Consider the following 20,312-nt stretch of genomic DNA (forward strand, 5'->3'; position numbering starts at 1 on the left):
ACCTGGCTGATGTAAGAGGTGACACCTGAATAGAATCTTTTTTAAAAAAAATAAATTTATTTATTTTATTTATTTATCTTTGGCTGCGTTGGGTCTTCATTGCTGTGCGCAGGCTTTCTCTAGTTGCGGTGAGCGGGGGCTACTCTTCATTGCGGTGCGCAGGCTTCTCATTGCGGTGGCTTCTCTTGTTACGGAGCATGGGCTCTAGGCACGTGGGCTTCAGTAGTTGTGGCGCACGGGCTTGGTTGCTCCGTGGCATGTGGGATCTTCCCGGACCAGGGCTCGAACCCGTGTCCCCTGCATTGCCAGATGGATTATTAACCACTGCACCACAAGGGAAGTCCCTAAATTTTTTCTTGAAGTATAGTTGATTAAAAGAATTTTTTTTTTTTTTGGCTGTGCTATAAGGCTTGCAGGATCTTAGTTCCCCGACCAGGGACCGAACCCGGGGCCCTGGCAGTGAGAGTGCTGAGCCCTAACCACTGGACCACTAGGGAATTCCCTAAAAGAATCTTGAAAGAGTAGAATTTTGACTAGAAAAAAATGAGTTGAAGTGTATTCCAACAACGATATTAACAGTATCAATGACAGCAAAAATGTATCAAGCACAGCAAAAATGTATCAAGCGCTTAGTATGCTCCAGAAACTGCCTAGAGGATCATTTACTCCTCACAAAACCCATATGAGGTAAGCTGGGATGAAGTGAGAGAGTGGCATAGACATATACACTACCAAATGTAAAACAGATAGCTAGTGGGAAGCCGCCGCATAGCACAGGGAGATCAGCTCGGTGCTTTGTGACCACCTAGAGGGGTGGGATAGGGAGGGTGGGAGGGAGGGAGACGCAAGAGGGAGGAGATATGGGGATATATGTATATGTATAGCTGATTCAGTTTGTTATAAAGCAGAAACTAACACACCACTGTAAAGCCATTATACTCCAATAAAGATGTTAAAGAAAACCCCAAAAAACCATATGAGGTTGGTGCTGTGATTATCTCTATGTATTTATTTATATTATTTTATTTTATTTTATTTGGCCACAGCAATGGCTTGCGGGATCTTAGATCCACAACCAGGGATTGAATCCGGGCCACATCCATGGTGAAATTGCCGAGTCCTAACCACTGGACCGCCAGGAAGCTCCTTTTAGATGAAGAATCAGAAGCTCAGAAAGATTAAGTGACATGCCGAAGGTCACACAGCTGAGAAGTGGACTGAACAGGTCAGCCTGCTGCTCAGGAATATGCCGTTCTTATGGTGCTTGTCTGCCCCCTCTTACCTTCCAGGCAGACAGCTGAAAATAAGAGTGTATGGGCTGAAAGAGCACGGTTGGGGAGAGTGGAAACACTGAGCTGCACAGTGATCAGGGGAGGATGTGGCAGGCAATGAGGCTCAGAGTTTGCTGGTCCCAGTGGCGGACAAAGTGTACTTGCGGCCATAACTACCAGGAAGTGGCACCCATGCAGCTCTGACGTTACTCACCATCACTGCCCAGGTTCAAAACAGGGTTATCTTGCCAAGATAGTCATCATCCATTTATTTCTCAAGCAACAGCCATCTGTGTCTATGCGCTAAGCCCCCTGCTTGATGGGCAAGACAGTCAAAGTAACTGCCCTCACAAACCTTACATTTGAACTGGGAGAGACAACATGAAACCAATCGTTACATCTGTAAACATATGATAACCAGCTGTGCAAAGGGCTACGATGGTCATGAGCCGAGTGCTACAGAAAGAATGAGGAAGACCTAGTTTAGCTCTGAAGAACGTGTGCAAATGTGTAGGGTCAGGTCTCTCCGTGGACGTATGAGTTAAGCAGAGGCCTTGATATTCAAATGAGCAGATACACTGTCAATAGAAGGAACCGAAAAGGCAAAGAGGGGAATGGATTTTCATGTTTAAGGAACATGTTTAAGGAAGACAGTGACTGCAAAGTTAGTGGGTAAGAGGCAGGCTGGATCTCGCAGGGCCTAGAGGCCAACATGAGGACTTTTGATCCTCACTTACTCATTCCTTCCTTGAACATTTCCTGAGAATTTCCTGCTGGACCAGGCCATGGGCAGTGAGTAGGGATACAGTGATTGATAATGATGATAATAATAATGGCCAATATTCATTGAGTACTTACCATTTGCTATTAGAACTATTGTTTTAAGCACTTTTTCATTCTAGTACACTTATTTTTTTTTAATTTATTGGAGTAGAGTTGCTTTACAATGTTGTGTTAGTTTCTGCTGTACAGCAAAGTGAATCAGTTATACGTGTACATATATCCACTCTTCTTTAGATTTCCTTCCCATTTAGGTCACCATTGAATAGAGTTCCCTGTGCTATACAGTAGGCTCTCATTAGTTGTCTCTTATATATAGTAGTGTATATATGTCAATCCCAATCCCCCAGTACATCTCACCCGCCCCCCACCTTGGGGTGAAAACATAAGTCGGTGTTCTACATCTGTGACTCTATTTCTGCTATGCAAGTAAGTTCATCTGTACCATTTTTGTTTTAAGCACTTTGATGCACCAACTCATTTAAGCCTCCCAGCAACTCTATGACCAAGATACTACCATTGTTTTTGTTTGACAGATAGGGAAATTGAGGCATGGAGAAACTAAGTAATTTTCAAGATCATACAACAAGCAAGTGGTAGCAGTCTGACTCCAGAACTCCTAGGCACTTATATTCTTAACCGCTATGATTTACTGCCTCTTATCTAAGATTAGAAGACAGTTCTCCCGGTCATGTTAGCCACCCAAACAATGCTTCAGATGCAGGCAGCTAGTTGGCATGTCGTAAGAACTCCCTGAGGAGTTAGAAACAGAAGCTTCTCCTGGAGATTCAGACTCAGTAGGTCCACCCTGGATTTTGTATTTTTAGCAAGTTTGACAAACGCTGGCTTAGTAGTTTAGTTCAATGGCTTTTTGCTGGACAGATTCCAGTTTGGGGGGGTGGCTGCTTCACTACTTTCCTGGATGTGTGTCACCTTGTGCACACAATCTCACCCCTCTGGGCATCAGTTTCCCCTTCTGATAAATGAAGCTAATGGTAGTACCGTCTTCTAAGGCTGTGAAGTGGATTAAGTGAGCTGGTGCAAAGTGCTCAGAGCAATGCCTGATGCTTAGGGAGCAATGATGACAGTACCGTGGCACCAAGCAGGGGCTCCTGTGCCCGTGGCACAGAAAGCCACACTCTGACATCAGGTGTTTGCAGCAAAGTCAGGGTTTATTTGCAGGGCGCCAACCAAGGAACTCATACCCAGAAGACCTGAACTAGCCAATGGTTTTCAGGCAAGGGATTTTAAAGACAGTGTTAGGGGAGAGGGTCGTAGGATGTGTGATCAGCTCGTGGACTTTCTTCTGATTGGTTGGTGAGGAGGTAACGGGGTGATGTTTCTGGAATTTCAACCTTCTGGTTCCAACCAGTTTGGAGTCGAGGCTTGTGGTCAGCTTGTAGTTACCACCCTCCACCTGGGTGGGGGGTCTTGCAATCCATCAGATTGTTATCTATATCCTTCCAGAAGGAACTAGGAGTTCTGTGACTCTATTGTCTTAATCATCAACTGCTTGAGCCTGCTCTTTGGAACTCAGGAAAGGCATAGGAGTCTAAAGCCTTTTTTTCTACAAACAAGAAACAGGGGAGGGCTTCCCTGGTGGCACAGTGGTTAAGAATCCGCCTGCCAATGCAGGGGACACAGGTTCAAGGCCTGGTCCAGGAAGATCCCACATGCCGCGGAGCAACTGAGCTCGTGTGCCACAACTACTGAGTAAGCCTGAGCTCTAGAGCTCGCGAGCCACAACTACTGAAGCCCGCACGCCTAGAGCCCGTGCTCCGCAACAAGAGAAGCCACTGCAATGAGAAGCCCAACGCAGCCAAATAAATGAAGAAAAAATAAAATTTAAAAAAATGTTTTAAAAAAAAAAAAGCAACAGGGGACACAGTGGGGCTTTTGTACCCGGTAAGGCCCTACAGTGTCTTGCTTGGTTTCCATCTCCCCTTTTCTTTGACAGTCCTCAATCCTGAGGGGAACAGGGGCCAGACAAGAAAGAGAATAAAATTTGGCATAGTGAGATTAATCATAATTCAGTAAGGGAGCTCAGTTTTAGGGGGACTTGGTTTGAAATGGAATGATGGTGATGATGACTAGGAAACTGAATATGCCTCAGAACTGTGACAGAGATCACACCTGGTGGCTCGGAGGACTGTCCTGTCGAGTGCTCCAAGGACAGGGCCGGGTCCTTTGGACCGTAAGGTACGATTCCCAGATAAAATACAGGTCCCCACTTAAATTAGTTCAGATAAACCACAAAAAATTTAGACAAGCATCTCCCAAATTGCATAGCACATACTTATCATTTATTGCTTATCTGAAATTCCAATTTAACTAGGCGTCCTGTATTCTTATTTGTTAAACCTGCAGACCCCACTTTTAGGGAACGGCTGGCCCCCCCCACAAACCTTGAGTCCAAAGGCGCTCACTCTGCAGGCGCCAGGCAAGTTGGCTCCCTCGCCAGGAGCCCCAGTCGATCCCAGAGGGGCCCCTCACGCTTCCGCCCCGTTCAGGCAGCACTAGTGGCGCCCCGAGCGACCGAGCCCCGCGCGCCCGCCGGCCCCGCCCCGCCCCGAGCAGAGGGCGCAGCCCCCAGCCGGGCAGGCCCCAAACGGCAGTTGGGCGGTTAGGAGTCGCGCCGCTCCTCCTACGCAGTGGACTCCTTCGAGGCGGAAAACTTGCCATGTCGGCTGCGGAGGCGGGAGGTGTTTTCCTCAGAGCTCGGGGCAGGACCCTGGACGCGTTTTCCTCAGGTACTGCCTGCCCTTCGCTTGGGAAGGTGATGGTTTCAGGGCTGCGGAACCTTCGGCGGGAACGTTCGGTCGGGATGTGCGCCTCCAGCCGGACCCCAGCGGGGGCTGCACCCGGGGGCTGGGGACCGCAATAGAGGCCGCACCGCCCGCACTTGGGGCTTCCAGGGGCGCTTTTGAAAGAAGAGTGTCTGGGCAAGGGGTACGGTCGTGGAGCCTCGCTGGCCTTGACCAAGATTCCCTGAGAAAAGATAGAGTGAGGCAGCAAAGCATAGTTAATAGCGTGGGCTCTGCAGTTGGACTTGGTTTCCAAGCCCTGCCTTGGACACGTTGCTCAGCGAGTATTGGTCTCAGTTTCCTCATCTGTAAAAGGGGAATAATCGCAGCGAGGTAGTGTGTGGCACAGGATAAGCGCTGGGTGCACGTGAGATGCGGTTATTTTTATTATGGTCATTCACCACGATATAGTTTATACTCCATAATCATGGTTACCTTCTATAATATGAGTCATCCGCCAAAATGTTAGCAGTGCCCATCAGAACTGGAGAGGGGAGGCAGAAGAGCCGTGTGGGGTTAAATGCTTGGATTTTGGATTTAGATAATCTGCCTCGCTGTGAAAATGGGTTTGTTAATACTTACCGCATAGGGGAGGGTTAGCAGATTAAAAGGATTTCTGTATCCAAGTGCCTGATAGGCTAGGTGCTAAGTGAATGTTAGCCCTAGAGCTGTAAAAGGGACCATTGCTGCCCGTTTTATTGGTCCTCCCTGCGTCTTTTGCTGCGTGGTCAAATTCCAGTTTTTGTCACCCTGGGGCAGTCAGCCCAGACACGCTGCGTGATTTGACTTGTACTCCCCTTTCTTGCTTCATGCTCACCATTCTTCCCCTTGCCCAGTTCTCCTGCTTCACTGGTTTTCTTAACTTCAATTTTAAAGGTCCAAGTCCTTTATTTCCGTAGGGCTTTTGTGCTTGCTCTTTGCTCGCCTAGCTAATAGCACTTTCTCAACCTTCACACTTTATTTAAAGTTCAGTCACTTTCTCAGATTTTCCCTGGCTACCCTTACTAAAGTGGGTTTCTCCTGTAACTCCTGTCCGAAAGCCTTATTCTTTTCTTTCTTTGCAGCTGTTGGTGGGGGGTGGCAAGGTTCTGGAAGACCATGTAAGGCCAGAAATCTAGCTGAGGTGGATTTTAGAAAATACAGTCTGTTGTGGTGACCATTCTCTAAATATTTTAATACGCCTTTTTCCAACCTGTTTTCAAACCCAAGCTTGTGCGCCCCGTGCACAGTGAGGCCAAACAAACAAAATATCAGAGTTTGGAGCAGAGAAAGGTTTATTGCAGGGCCAAGCTAGGAGAACAGGTAACTCGTACTCAAAAGACCCGAGCTCTCCCTGTAGTTTTCAGGGAAGAGGTTTTTGTTTTTGCCGCGCTACGTGGCCCGTGGGATCTTAGTTCCCGGACCGGGGATTGAACCCGGGCCCTGACAGTGAAAGCACAGGGTCCTAACCACTGGACTGCCAGGGAAATCCCCAATGGAGAAGCAGGGAAGAGTTTTAAAAGGCAACATTTGGGGTGACAGCTACAGGGTGAATGACTTTCTTCTGATTGGTTGCTGGTGAGGTAACAGGATGGTGGTCCAGGAATCTCAAGCATCAGCCTTCTGGTTCTGACCAGTCTGGGGTCTCAGCAGGTACTTACCATCCCTCACCTGGGTGGGGGCCTGCAGAACTTGAAGACTGTATCAGATTGTTAGGCACATCTCTTGAGGGAACTGTAAGACTAAAGAATTACGACTCTTTTTTAAAAAAAAACATCTTTATTGGAGTATAATTGCTTTACAGTGGTGTGTTAGTTTCTGCTTTATAACAAAGTGAGTCAGCTATACATATACATATATCCCCATATCTCCTCCCTCTTGCGTCTCCCTCCCACCCTCCCTATCCCACCCCTCTAGGTGGTCACAAAGCACCGAGCTGACCTCCCTGTGCTATGCGGCTGCTTCCCACTAGCTATCTATTTTACATTTGGTAGTGTGTATATGTTAATGCCACTCTCTCACTTCTTCCCAGCTTACCCTTCCCCCTCCCCACGTCCTCACGTCCATTCTCTACTTCTGCGTCTTTATTCCTGTCCTGCCCCTAGGTTCTTCAGAACCAATTTTTTTTTTTAAGAGTCCATATATATATGTGTTAGCATATGGTATTTGTTTTTCTCCTTCTGACTTACTTCACCCTGTATGACAATCTCTCGGTCTATCCACCTCACTACAAATAACTCAATTTCGTTTCTTTTTATGGCTGAGTAATATTCCATTGTATATATGTGCCACAACTTCTTTATCCATTCATCTGTCGATGGACACTTAGGTTGCTTCCATGTCCTGGCTATTGTAAATAGTGCTGCAATGAACATTGTGGTACATGACTCTTTTTGAGTGATGGTTTTCTCAGGGTATATGCCCAGGAGTGGGATTGCTGGGTCGTATGGTAGTTCTATTTTTAGTTTTTTAAGGAACCTCCATACTGTTCTCCATAGTGGCTGTATCAATTTACATTCCCACCAACAGTGCATGTGGGTTCCCTTTTCTCCACACCCTCTCCAGCATTTATCGTTTGTAGACTTTTTGGCGATGGCTGTTCTGACTGGTGTGAGGAGATACCTCACTGTAGTTTTGATTTGCATTTCTCTAATGATTAGTGATGTTGAGCATCCTTTCATGTGTTTGTTGGCAATCTGTATATCTTCTTTGGAGAAATGTCTATTTATGTCTTCTGCCCATTTTTGGATTGGGTTGTTTGTTTTTTTGCTATTGAGCTGCATGAGCCGCTTGTAAATTTTGGAGATTAATCCTTCGTCAGTTGCTTCATTTGCAAATATTTTCTCCCATTCTGAGGGCTGTATTTTTGTCTTGTTTATGGTTTCCTTTGCTGTGCAAAGCTTTTAAGTTTCATTAGGTCCCATTTGTTTATTTTTGTTTTAATTTCCATTTCTCTAGGAGGTAGATCAAAAAGGATCTTGCTGTGATTTATGTCATAAGAGTGTTCTGCCTATATTTTCCTCTAAGTGTTTGATAGTGTCTGGCCTTACATTTAGGTCTTTAATCCATTTTGAGTTTATTTTGTGTGGTGTTAGGGAGTGTTCTAACTTCATTCTTTTACATGTATCTGTCCAGTTAGGAACTGAGACTCTGTTATAGCTGAACTATTGTTTGTTGCCTGCTTTTCCTTTGTTTCTGCATTTCCTCACTTCCCTAATTAGTAACCCCTTGAATCTGCCCTTTGGAACTCAGGGAAGGTTTAGGATACTAAAGCCTTTTTCTGCAAACAAGTAATGGGAGACGTGGAAGGGCTTTTGTGCCCTGGCGGGCACCACTTCAAACCAATGTGAGGTTTTGGGGATTTATCCATATTGGTCTAAGTAGCTCTAGTCTGCTCATTTTCCTGCTGGGCAGTAGCCGTTGTATCAGCATATATTGATACATTCTGTTGCTGGATATGCTGAGGATCTTCTTGCCTCTCCATACCCACTCTCTCCCTGCTCCGCCATGCCCCAGGAGGTTGACATCTTTGGGCTTCATCCAGGGGCTCCTTGCCCTCTGGCCTGCTGTTGGGTTCAGCTGGTGGGAAGTCCTGACTGGAGATTAGAGGGTGGGGAAAACAATTGTCAGCGTGTTTATTCCCCTGGTTTAGTCCCTGTGGGGTTGCCTCAACCTGACTGTATTCCTTACCTGAGATTCACTGCTGCTTTTAAGGTGGGCTTTCTGCTGGAACTCTTTTCAGATGTAGTTCTGCTTTTCTGTGTTGGACTACTGAACGGTCCTTTGGTGTTTTTCGATACTCAACTCATCCCAAGTGATTAAACGCTCCTTTAGTTATCCTGATTTGAGTATGCCAGCTATTTCCTGCTGGGATCCTGATATGATGGACATTCAGTTATTTCTGTTTTCCACTCTTGGTAACGGTGCTCTTATGAACATTCTGGTACAAGCCTTCTTGTGGACACAGGGAGACATTTCTCCAGGGCATGTACCCAGAGGAGCGAAATTCTGAGTTGTAGGGTATGATCTTTTCCAGCTTTGCTAGATCTTGTCAAATCTCCTTCCAGAATGTTTGCACCAACTTATGCTCCCACTAGCAGGCTATGAGAGATCCTTGTGACTCTGCACTGTCTCTTTTCAGTTCAGGAAGTATTTACTGTGTTCCTGTTGCACTCTCTAGTATCTTGTGATGAGTAAAAAAAAGTCAAGGGGAAGGCAAGGGCTCATAATCTAAGCACAGAGCTGTGGCACAAAAAATAATTCTTGGCAACTGGTGGGCTCTGTAGGCCACTGCAGTGGGAATCGGGATTTTTTTTTTAAGCTTTTTTTTTCTTAATTAATTAATTTTATTTTATTTATTTTTGGCTGTGTTGGGTCTTCGTTGCTGTGCGTGGGCTTTCTCCAGTTGCGGCGAGCAGGGGCTACTCTTTGTTGCCGTGCGCAGGCTTCTCATTGCGGTGGCTTCTTTTGTTGCAGAGCACGGGCTCTAGGCGCGCGGGCTTCAGTAGTTGTGGCTCACGGGCTCTAGAGCGCAGGTTCAGTAGCTGTGGCGCACGGGCTTAGTTGCTCCGCGGCATGTGGGATCTTCCTGGACCAGGGCTCGAACCCGTGTGCCCTGCATCGGCAGGTGGATTCTTAACCACTGCACCACCAGGGAAGCCTGGGAATCGGGATTTTAAGCATTGGTCCTGGGTGATGGTGAGACTGTTAATTGAAATCAGGGAGTAAGGAGTAGGGCCAGGTTTGATGGGATTAATTTGGGAAGTGGTGGCTTTGAGTTGCGGTCAGGAAATCTGAGGCAACTTGCGGGGTGCGGCGCACAGCTGGGGATGGAGGTGTGGGTGCCACCCACAGAGAGGCAAGTAGATGATATCGCTGTAGGAGTCGGCGGCGTTCCTGAGGGGCAAGGTGTGGAGTAGTGGACGGGGTGTGTGTGTGTAACCTTAGGATGTGCCATCGTTTAGGGGGTCAGAAGAAGGAAAAGACACACTGAAGGCCTCAGAGCAGGAAACAACCAGAAATTTTGGAAGATAAATACAGGAGCCAGCCTTGGTACCAAAGTTGGGGAGGAGGGCTTAAGGCGGGGTGGTCCGCAGGCTCAGATGCTGCAGACATCTAGGTGAGTGTTAGCTGAGCAGAGGATGGCAGGTTTGTTATGTCGCCTTCAGGACAGTTTCAGTGCAGTTTGTAGGAGGAAGCCTGGTGCATGGCTTTTGAGGAATGGTGGAGATTGAGGATGTGCAGTCAGCGAAGGCAGGATTCTGTTTGGAGCCGTTTGGTGATCCAGGGTAGACATAGGGTCGTAGCAATTTGAAGGAGGAGCAATGCTGAAGGAGGGCTGAAGGGTTTGCGGTAGTACTAATGGTGATAAGAACAGCAGGAGCATCTAACGTTTATCAGGTGTTTACGGCGTGCCAGGCACTATCCTCTGTGCTGTGTGTGGATTATCTCATGTAATCTTCAAAGTAGTGCTGTTGAGCTAGCTATTAGGGTTACCCTCTTTTTACAGTGGGAGAAAATCAATCTCAGGAAGGCTAGGCAACTTGCCCAAGGTCACATGATTGGTCTGAGATGGATCTGGGGTTGAAAAATGCAAAAGGCAGGATAATTGTTGGAGAGCAATATCTGAGGAGATGGGAAAAGCTGGCATTGAGGGCTCAGAAGAGGGGTTGGCCCTGGGAACAAATTTCTTCTTCGACCATCTCTCCCTCCTTCTATCTAACTGTTTTTCTGTCTATCCATCTGTCTACCAGACGGTCCATCCATCCTATGTCCATCTTTTCATCTGTCTGTCCATCCATTGCCCACTCATCAAATGTACTAAGCACCTCCCTTGTCCCAGGCATTGTGCTGGATCCCAGAGTGCAGTGATGAGTGAAAACCAGATGTGGTTCCTCACCTCTGGCACGTAGCTACTTGGAGAGCCTACCATTAACCTGCCAATCACACAAAGCATCATAAATCCCAGCTGTGGCAAGTGTCAGGGAAGTGAGGAATGTCACTTGTCAGGAAGTGAGGGGCATCTTAATAAGGCCCTGCAGGGAGGGCTCCCCTGGGGAAGGGGTGTGTCATCTGATTGCTGAAGGATAAGTAGGAGGTACCTGGGCTCTGAAGGGAGGGGGAGGACCGTTGTAGACCACAGGTGGAGCAAGTGTGAAAGTCTGACATGGTGGGACAGGAAAGGGAAGGGTGAGAGGAGAAAGAAGCCCCTGAGTCTGGAGCTGGGTGGTGCAGGATGAGACTGGAGCATGGGGAAGGGGTCATTGGGGAGGTTTTGTCTTTAAGCTGCATGTGTGAGGACACAAAGACACATGATCTGATTTCCATTTTGGAAAGAATGGTCTGGCTGCAGCAGTAACAACAGAAGAGTCTCTGCTTGCGAGGAACTTGGGGTGCAATCTGATTGGAAGCTGGAGCTCAGCCACTCGTCTTGAAGCAGCATTTCCAAGGCACACATTGTTCACTTTGAATTTGTTGACTTCCAGCAGCTGGAGGGGCGTGTGGTGGTGGTGGGGAGCTTCTGGTGGAGGTGATGGGGGCGCTGAGGTGTGAAGCTTCCTAGCCCACTGGAGCTGCCCCAGGGCTGCCGTGGGACCAGAGAGCAGGAGAGGTGCTCACCTGGAAAAGAGTGGGGTGTGGAGGGGGTGGAGAGAGACTGAGAAGATAAATTGAGATAGGAGGAGGGAAAATGACCCTGGACTTCTAGAAGTGGGGCCTGCGCTTGGTCTCCTCTGTGGGTTGAGCAGCCCCAGTGGGCATGCCCAGTATGCGTCATACAGCTCAGGGCTTCTAGAGGCCCGGCCTTGGAGGGTCAGGCTCAGAACCCTTCACTAGAAGTTGAGCACCTAGTCTACCCCTGAGCTGCCTCTACTGCTGTCACTGACTTACCTGGGTCCTAGTTCCCTATTAGTGTTGCTGGTGGCTTTGAGCGATCCTCTTGGAGGGTCCATTGCCAGTTCAGGCTCTGTGGGCAGGTGGTAAGCTGGTAGAGCTGCCCCAAGGGCAGGCTTGGAAGAGAAAGGAAAGGAACTGGCTTTTTCTGTCTCTTGCCAAAATACACATTGCCTCTCAAAGAGGTTTTGGTGAACTCAAGCAACTGTGCCTCAAATCACAACCCTGATCACCCTCACACTCCCTCCTGGAAGCCCCCTCCAGAATTAAACAGTTTGTTTCTCAAGTGAAGCTTGTCAAGTAAATGAAAGAGTGCTGTCTTACCCAGCTCAGGCTGCTCTAACAGAACACCATAGGCTGGATGGCTTAAAAACAACAGAAATATATTGTTCACACTCTGAAGGCTGGAAGTCCAAGGTCAAGGAACCTGCAGATTCAGTGTCTGGGGCGAACCCTCCTCCTGGTGCATAGATGGCTGTCTTTTTTTTTTTCTTTTTCTTTTTTTTAAGACTTTATTTTTTAGAGCAGTTTTAGGTTCATAGCAAAATTGAGCGGAAGGTACAGAGAGTTCTCGTACATCCCCTGTCCACACACGTGCACAGCCTGCCCATCATCAGCATCCCCCACCAGAGTGGTATGTTTGTTACAACTGAACATACAGTGACACAACATAATCACCCAAAGTCCACACTTTACCTTACAGTGCACTCTTAAAGTTGTACATTTTATGTACAATGTACATGTACTGTATAATAACATGTGACCATCATTGTAGTAGATGGCTGTCTTCTTGCTGTGTCCCCCCATGGAGGAAAGCGGGAGTGAGTGATCTAGGGTCTCTTTCAGAAGGGCAGTAATTCCAGTACTAAGCCCGCAGGATTTAATCACCTCCAAAGTCCCCATCTGCAAATATCATCACATTTGGGGTTAGATTTCAATGTAAGAATTTTGGGGGGACACAAACAGTCCATGGCAAGCACTTTAAGACCATTTCCCCCGATAGTTTTTGAGTAACAGTATTCCCACGCACTTCTTCCGGGAGTGTTGTATGTGAAGCCTGGCTTCAGTCATCCATTTCCTGTTAACACAACCTGCTAGGCTCTGTCAACAGATGTTTATAGAAAGTAAGTTGTACGTGTCTCACCTGAGAAGGCTCACAATCCTCAGGCATGTTCAAATATTCATTTTAATTAGGCAAATTAATAATTATATTTCCTTGACGTATCCTAATTAAGATTACTTTCTCCTAACAAATAATTGTCTTTCTGAAAAGTTTACAACATCAGTTTTGAAGAAATTCTCAAAGGGAGAAATATCAAGATAAAATATGTTTTCAAAATTAACTATCTTTAATTGTTTTCAGGTCCTAATCAGTTTTTCCAGTTCATTTTACCACTGGAATATTTTCCCCCTTAGAGAACAGGGATCTTCAGTGGTTTACCTAAAATGATGATTTCCTTGGACATTTTAAACCTCCACAGCTGTTTCAGAGGAGCCAACTCTATTCACTGATTCTGAATGTTTCTTGGTCCCTTCTGGAAACCGTCTCGCAGAGAATAAGTGAAATCTCTAAAGAATAATGTACTTCATCCCTTCCAGGTCTCACCTAAGAACCTCTCTAGAAACAGTAGGCCTGGAAATGTTTGTTCAAGTCTGAAGAGGGTTGAAAATATTGTGGCGTAAAAAATTCAAACTTATCAATGAAGGAAATGAAATGAATGCTTTTAATTAATTTTTTAAATTAATTACTTTATTTTTGGCTGCGTTGGGTCTTCGTTGCTGCGCACGGGCTTTCTCTAGTTGCAGCGAGTGGGGGCTACTCTTCGTTGCGGTGTGCGGGCTTCTCATTGTGGTGGCTTCTCTTGTTGCGGAGCATGGGCCCTAGGCGCGTGGGCTTCAGTAGTTGTGGCTTGCGGGCTCTAGAGCGCAGGCTCAGTAGTTGTGGCACATGGGCTTAGTTGCTCCGCGGTATGTGGATTCACTAATTTCAAGTTTCACTGGTTTTTAATAAATTTACAGAGTGGTACAACATCAGAATTTTAGAAGCTCTCAGTCTCCCCCAAAAAGGATACTTTGTGTCCATTTTCAGTCTCTTTATGTTTCCAATCCCAGCACAGTCAGCTACTAATTTACCTCCCTGCTTTGCCTTTTCTGGACGTTTCATATAAATGGAATCATATAATCTGTGGTTTTTTGTGATTGGCTTCTTTCCCTTAACATAATCTTTTTAAGATTCAGCCATGTTGCAGTGTGTATCAGCACTTTGTTCCTTGTTACTGAACAGTATTCCAGTGTATGGATTACCACATTTTGTTATCCGTTTACCTGTTGGTGAACATTTCGATATTTTTTGGACATTGATGGACATTCCCCCATTTGGACACTGGCTATCATGAATAAAGCTGTTATGAACATCCACATTATAGGTCTTTTTTTTTTTTTTTTTTTTTTGCAGTACACGGGCCTCTCACTGTTGTGGCCTCTCCCGTTGCGGAGCACAGGCTCCGGATGCACAGGCTCAGTGGCCATGGCTCAAGGGCCCAGCCGCTCCGCGGCATGTGGAATCTCCCCGGACCGGGGCACGAACCCGTGTCCCCTGCATCGGCAGGCAGACTCTCAACCACTGCGCCACCAGGGAAGCCCTAGAGGTCTTTTTGTATGGACATCTGTTTCATTTCTCTTGGGTAGACACCTAGGATTGGAGTTGCTGGGTCGTATAAGTAACTGTGTTTAACATTTTAAGGAACCACCAAACTTTTCCAAAGCAGCTGCACCATTTACATTCCCAGCAGCAGTGCATACAGGTTCAAATTTCCCCATATGCTCATTCACACTTGATATTGTCTGTCTTTTTGATTATAACCAAGCAAATGCGTGTGAAGTGGAATCTCACTGTGGTTTTTTTTTTTAATAAATTTATTTAATTTATTTTATTTTTGGCTGCGTTGGGTCTTTATTGCTACGCGCAGGCTTTCTCTAGTTGTGGCGAGCGGGGGCTACTCTTCGTTGTGGTGCGTGGGCTTCTCACTGCAGTGTCTTCTCTTGTTGCAGAGCACGGGCTCTAGGTGCACGGGCTCAGTAGTTGTGGCTCACGGGCTCAGTAGTTGTGGCTCGCGGGCTCTAGAGCGCAGGCTCAGTAGTTGTGGTGCACGGGCTTAGTTGCTCCGCGGCATGTGGGGTCTTCCCACACCAAGGGATCAAACCCCTGTCCCTGCATTGGCAGGCAGATTCTTAACCACTGCACCACCAGGGAAGTCCTCATTGTGGTTTTGATTTGCATTTTCCTAATGCCTAATGATGTTGAACACCTTTTCATGTGCTTGTTGGCTATTTGTAGTCTTTGAAGAAATGTCTGTTCAGATCCTTTGCCTGAGTTATTTATGTTTTTATTATTGAGTTGTAAGAGTTCTTTATGTGTTCTGGGTACAAGTCCCTTGTCAAATATATGATTTGAAAATATTTTCTCCCATTCTGTGGCTTGTCTTTTCACTTTCTTGATGATATCATTTGTAGGACCCAAGTTTTTAATTCTGATGAAGTCCCAGTTATCAACTTTTTCTTTTATTACTTGTACTTTCGATGCCATATCTAAGAAATCTTTACCTAAACCCAAATTGTGAATATTTACTCCTGTGTTTTCTTTTAAGAGTATTATAGTTGGAGCTGTTACATTTAGGTCTGGGTCCATATTGAATAAATTTTTACGTATGATGTGGAGTAAGCGTCTTATTAGAAGTTTTCCTTTTTTTTTTTTTTAACTACAGTAGAAGCCTGGTAGTTTGTCAATGAATAGAAAAAATTAGCTAAAGAGGGGAATCATTAAAAAAATTACACATTTTTGACATTTCATTTTAATGTAAACTATAAATGTAAATTCAGTTACTGATCTTTTGAGGTCAGGCCAAGGTCATGTCTTGGAGCATGGGTTTACAGATGGGCCTGCCCGGGAGCCTTTCTTGCATAAACAACACCCATAGCAAATCTTTTCCAGTTTGGGTTTTTTTCCAGTGGAGCAGTCAGTTAAAAATCACCTAGAGAGCAGTCTGAGCGAAGGATTCTTCTAGCTTTACACTTTCTCATCAGATCTTTCACACTTGCCTCCCCGACACCTAATTCAATAGTATTTTATTTTTACCAGCTTGCTTTTATTGAGTCTTCCCAAAGCATCCGTCGTTGCTTTATTAGAAACAACCCTTTTTACATTTGTATTTCTCTGGCTTACATGTTTGATTAAATTAGGCGATTTAAAACTAAGTGCTGGCATGAACAGACTCGGGGGCACCTCCTGACAGACACTCCATGAAGGGCGGGGCAGAGGTGTGTAGAGCACGGGAAGGCCATCAGCTTGCCCTGGGCCGTGGTCAGAGCCTTCGTGGAGGCATGGAGAGTGTTGATAACTCCTTCACATTGGTCTAGTGGACGTCTGTTAAGAGAGTATCTTCTTCACAGAGGGGACTAACTGACAACTTTTTATATTTGTGCAGTGTGTGAGTTTTAACTTTGTCAAACCCTCCAACGAGCAAGGGGCAGTAACACGGGGCCAGGGCACCTGGAGACTCCAGAAGCCCTGGAACTGCTGCCAGCCACTCTCAGGACCAAGAGAATGTGGAGTCAGACACCCAGGAAATATTTGTTGAGCGAAAGAACGTCCAGACTCCCCCACGTAGCCTTGTTTAAAGGAAAAGAAGAAAATTCTTTGTCAAGCTAATGGCGCAGGTCCTCATTTGTAAGAAGGAGGCCGAGTGTTGGCTAGATCTGTCTTAAGGAGCAGCCAGGATGACAAGTGCATTGATTTCATCTATGTGGGGACGCTTTGGTGATTTCAGGCCCCAAACTAGTAAGTGGGAGGATCCAGAGGAGGACGCAGCTCTTCAGGCTTCCTGCCCTCTGGCCCCGCCCCCAGAATACAGTGGAGCAGGACGGAGCACCTCATCTTCCCCCAAGTCTGCCCCTTCCCAGTCTCCCCTAGCTCTGTCCGACCAGCAGCCTGGGAGTCGCTCCTGACCTCTGCTTCGCCCTGCGCTCCGTGTCCCAGCCGCCCACAGTCCCATCCACGCACCCCCAGGGCACACCTGGGCTTCATCTACTTCGCTGCTTCCCGGCTCCCACCACCGTGAGCCCGGCCACCCCACCTACCCTGCCTCTCAGCCGGACAGTCCCAGCAGCCTCTGAGTCCCTCTTGTCCCTCCAGTCTCTTCCCTGGACAGCATCCAGAGTCATGTCTTTGAAACAAAAACTGGGTCTGTCAGCCCTTGCCGTGGCTTTTCTCTGTCCCCCTCCTCTTCCCTCTCTTCCTCATTCTTCAGGCCTGTGCTGCTTCTCCTATTCTAAGTTAGGTTCTCTGCCATTCGCCTTCACCCGTTCTTTTCCTTTATGATACTTGTTACAACTTAGAGTTGTGTCTTTACTCCTCTGACTTTGTTGTCCTTTCCTGCCCGTAGGTGATAAATTCCTTGGGGGTGGAGCAGGAAGCCCAGGCCTAGGACGGTGTCTGGCAGTAGTGGACCTTCAGTGGCCTTTCATTATGTGAATAAATGAATGAAAATGAGTACAATGCCCACAGGATCATGTGTGTGTATCCACCTAACCCACAGCTTACACACATCATGTTTTCTCTGGACAAAACCAACAGAAACCAAGGTATTGAGCCAATCAACAGGACCCTTGCAAACCACGCACCACTGGGCAGTTGGTGCCGTACTCAGAGGCACCCGCTGGGGCCGGTGCTTGTTCGCAGGCGGGTCCTTCCTCTCCTTGCCCCCTCTCGGAGCTGCATCTGCCCCAAGTAAGGGTGGTCTTCTCCTCCCATCCAGGGCCTCCGTTTGCTCAGCCTGTGCCTGCAGGGCTGCCTCTGTCCAGAGCGAGCACCTTCTTCCAGTTCTCCCCGAAGCACCAACCCCTGGGCCAGCAGCCACAGGCTCTCTTGGCAGTGAAACACGGGGAATGGCGCAAAAGTCATAGCAAACCTCCACCCAAAACATGCAGACCCTCAATGGAGTTCTGCTTTTGAAAAGTGAGAGAGGTATGGAAAATGTCTTTTTCCCCGCTTAGACGTTGTCCAGAACAGCGTTGGCCAAAGCCAGGAATGCTGAAAGCCGCCTGGCCAAGTAGTCCTGGCGCATCTGCCTTCTTACTTCTCTGAAGGGTTGCAGATAAAGATGCTGGCAGGCCCCTCATCCCCAAACGGCAAGTGTGGCAGCCAAGCTATGACTCAGAAGCTTTTGCGTATCTCAAAATGCTACCTTTTGGATGCATGTGGGCTGAGAAGAGGTTGGGTAAATTCACTTTGGTACTTAGGGAACGTAATTTGGAGACTCTGAGTATTTTGCTGTCGCACTGAATTATTTTGGGGGCGGAGGGGCCCTGAAGGACACTACTTTTTTAAACAGCTTCACATACCGCGCAATTCACCCTTTCAAAGTGAACGATTCGGTGGCTTTTAGTCTATTCACAGAGCTGTACCACCATTACCACAAATTTTGGAACACGTTCACCACCCCAAAAAGAAACCCCACACCCCTCAGTTGTCACCCCCGACCCACCCCCATCCCCCTAGCCCTAGGCAACCACTAGTGAAAGACACTGTTAACTGCTGCATTAAGTTCTGGCAGTCTTACCTTTGGGACATTTGGATTGTTAAACCAGAAAGAGTCCCAAAGCGGTGAAGATTGTTTTGCTACTGTTGTGTGTTTTTGTTTTTTAACCACTGAAATAAGATTAGTCCCCAGAGAAGATGAGGGGCATTGCTGAAGACATTTAGATTGTGATTCACTGTGCAGATTGCTGCTGTGAGAAACTGCAAAAATTGCATTTCGTTGGCGTTTGCTCTTTAGCTAGAAAGCTTCTGGGCAGCTGTAAAGCAACCCATCTTTGCCATTTTATAACCAAAGCAATATCCACAGTATATAAAGGAAAAGATGTTAAGACCAAAGCATACACACACACACACACACACACACACACACACACACACACACACACATACATACATACATACATACATACATACATACATACATACATATACACATATATACCATCAGATATTTTCTGAGCCCCACTATGTGCTATGGGAAACAAAGAAATGGGTAAGATTTTGAGAACGCTGTCTGCTAAGACAGGGTAGGAGTTACCGTGGATAACAGTCATGGTAATAGAAGCGCACACTTGACTGCTTAGTATGTGCTAAGTCCAAATGCTTCACATGTATTAACTCAGTTAATTCTTCACAACAACCCTTTTGAGGTAGGTGAGTTATTCTTACTTTACAGATAAGGAAACTGAGGCCCTGAGAGGTTAAGGAACTTGCACCGTGTCACAGAGTTGGTAAAGGGTGGAAATGGGATTTGATCCTGGCACTCAAGCCTCAGAGTCTGGGCTGTCCTGGGACAAGGTTAGGGCTTTGGGAGATGGAGGCCCAAAGTGGTACAGGGGCTTGAAGCCCTTCCCCAAGCCCACATGTCTGGGTATGATCTGTTTTATCCCCAGTATTCATATTTACCCCTGGTCTCAGGGTCTGGTCCTTGCTGTGCCCTCTGTCTGGGGTGCATCTCCCCAGCCCCCCGCCTGGCTTTGTCTCATCCTCAAATCTCATCTCCTGTGTTGCCTCACTCCTCCATCTACCACAGAGCTCTCCCACCCAACAGTTGCTCCGTCCGTGATCACCCTGATTACTTCTGCGGTACCAAGGAGCACAGTGTGTAATGAGCTTAGTTGTTGACCTGTTTGTTGTCTGTCTCACCACCATTCTGAAGGTCTTTTCTTTTAAATTAATTAATTTATTTTTATTTATTATTTGGCTGCATTGGGTCTTCGTTGCTGCGTGCGGGCTTTCTCTAGTTGCGGCGAGTGGGGGCTGCTCTTCGTTGCAGTGTGCGGGCTTCTCATTGCGGTGGCTTCTCTTGTTGCGGAGCACGGGCTCTAGGTGCGTGGGCTTCAGTAGCTGTGGCGCGTGGGCTCAGTAGTTGTGGCTCGTGAGCTCTAGAGCGCAGGCTCAGTAGTTGTGGCGCACGGGCTTAGTTGCTCCGCAGCACCAGGGATCGAACCCTTGTCCGCTGCATTGGCAGGCAGATTCTTAACCACTGCGCCACCAGGGAAGTCCTTGTAAGGTCTTAAGGAATGGGACCTGTGGCCTTGCCCACTAGTTGAATGTCTGGTGACTAATATGACACCCATCCTCAGAACAAACTTTCTGAATGAGGGGAAGAGTCAGAGCTGCATCCGCTTGCCGGGGAGGAGGAAGTGGCATGTGAGCTGGGCCCGGAAGGATAGACAGCACCTCAGCAGGAGGAGCTGGTACAATGGAGAGCATCCCCTGGAGGAAGGGGCGGGAAAGCATGGGGCGTGTTTGAGGAGCAGGGAAGGGTCCATGTGGTGGGATCCTGTGGTATGTCTTGTGCAGGGTTCTTCAGTCTCGCTGTTGACATGGGCTGGATTCTTTTGTGGGGCTGCCCTGTGTAATGTGGGATGTTTAGCACCATCCCGGCTTTTGTCCACTGGACGCCAGAAGCACCATCCCCCTCCCAGTGTGATATCCAGAAATGTCTCCAGACATCAGATGTGCCCTGGGGATCAAAATCATCCCCGG

The 20,312-nt window shown here is 47.2% G+C and overlaps 1 protein-coding gene across 1 annotated transcript in view; it reads left to right on the plus strand.

The window, feature by feature from the left end:
• Positions 1–4,590: 4,590 nt before the first annotated feature.
• CPPED1 (calcineurin like phosphoesterase domain containing 1) overlaps positions 4,591–20,312 on the plus strand; it is a 117,677-nt gene continuing 101,955 nt past the window's right edge. Inside the window, exon 1 of the mRNA XM_067706604.1 lies at positions 4,591–4,801. Coding sequence (XP_067562705.1) covers positions 4,732–4,801 — 70 coding nt within the window. The 5' untranslated portion in view covers positions 4,591–4,731. The remainder of the gene's footprint in view (positions 4,802–20,312) is intronic.

This window comes from Pseudorca crassidens, chromosome 15 (genome assembly GCF_039906515.1).
Source record: "Pseudorca crassidens isolate mPseCra1 chromosome 15, mPseCra1.hap1, whole genome shotgun sequence".
Taxonomy (NCBI): domain Eukaryota; kingdom Metazoa; phylum Chordata; class Mammalia; order Artiodactyla; family Delphinidae; genus Pseudorca; species Pseudorca crassidens.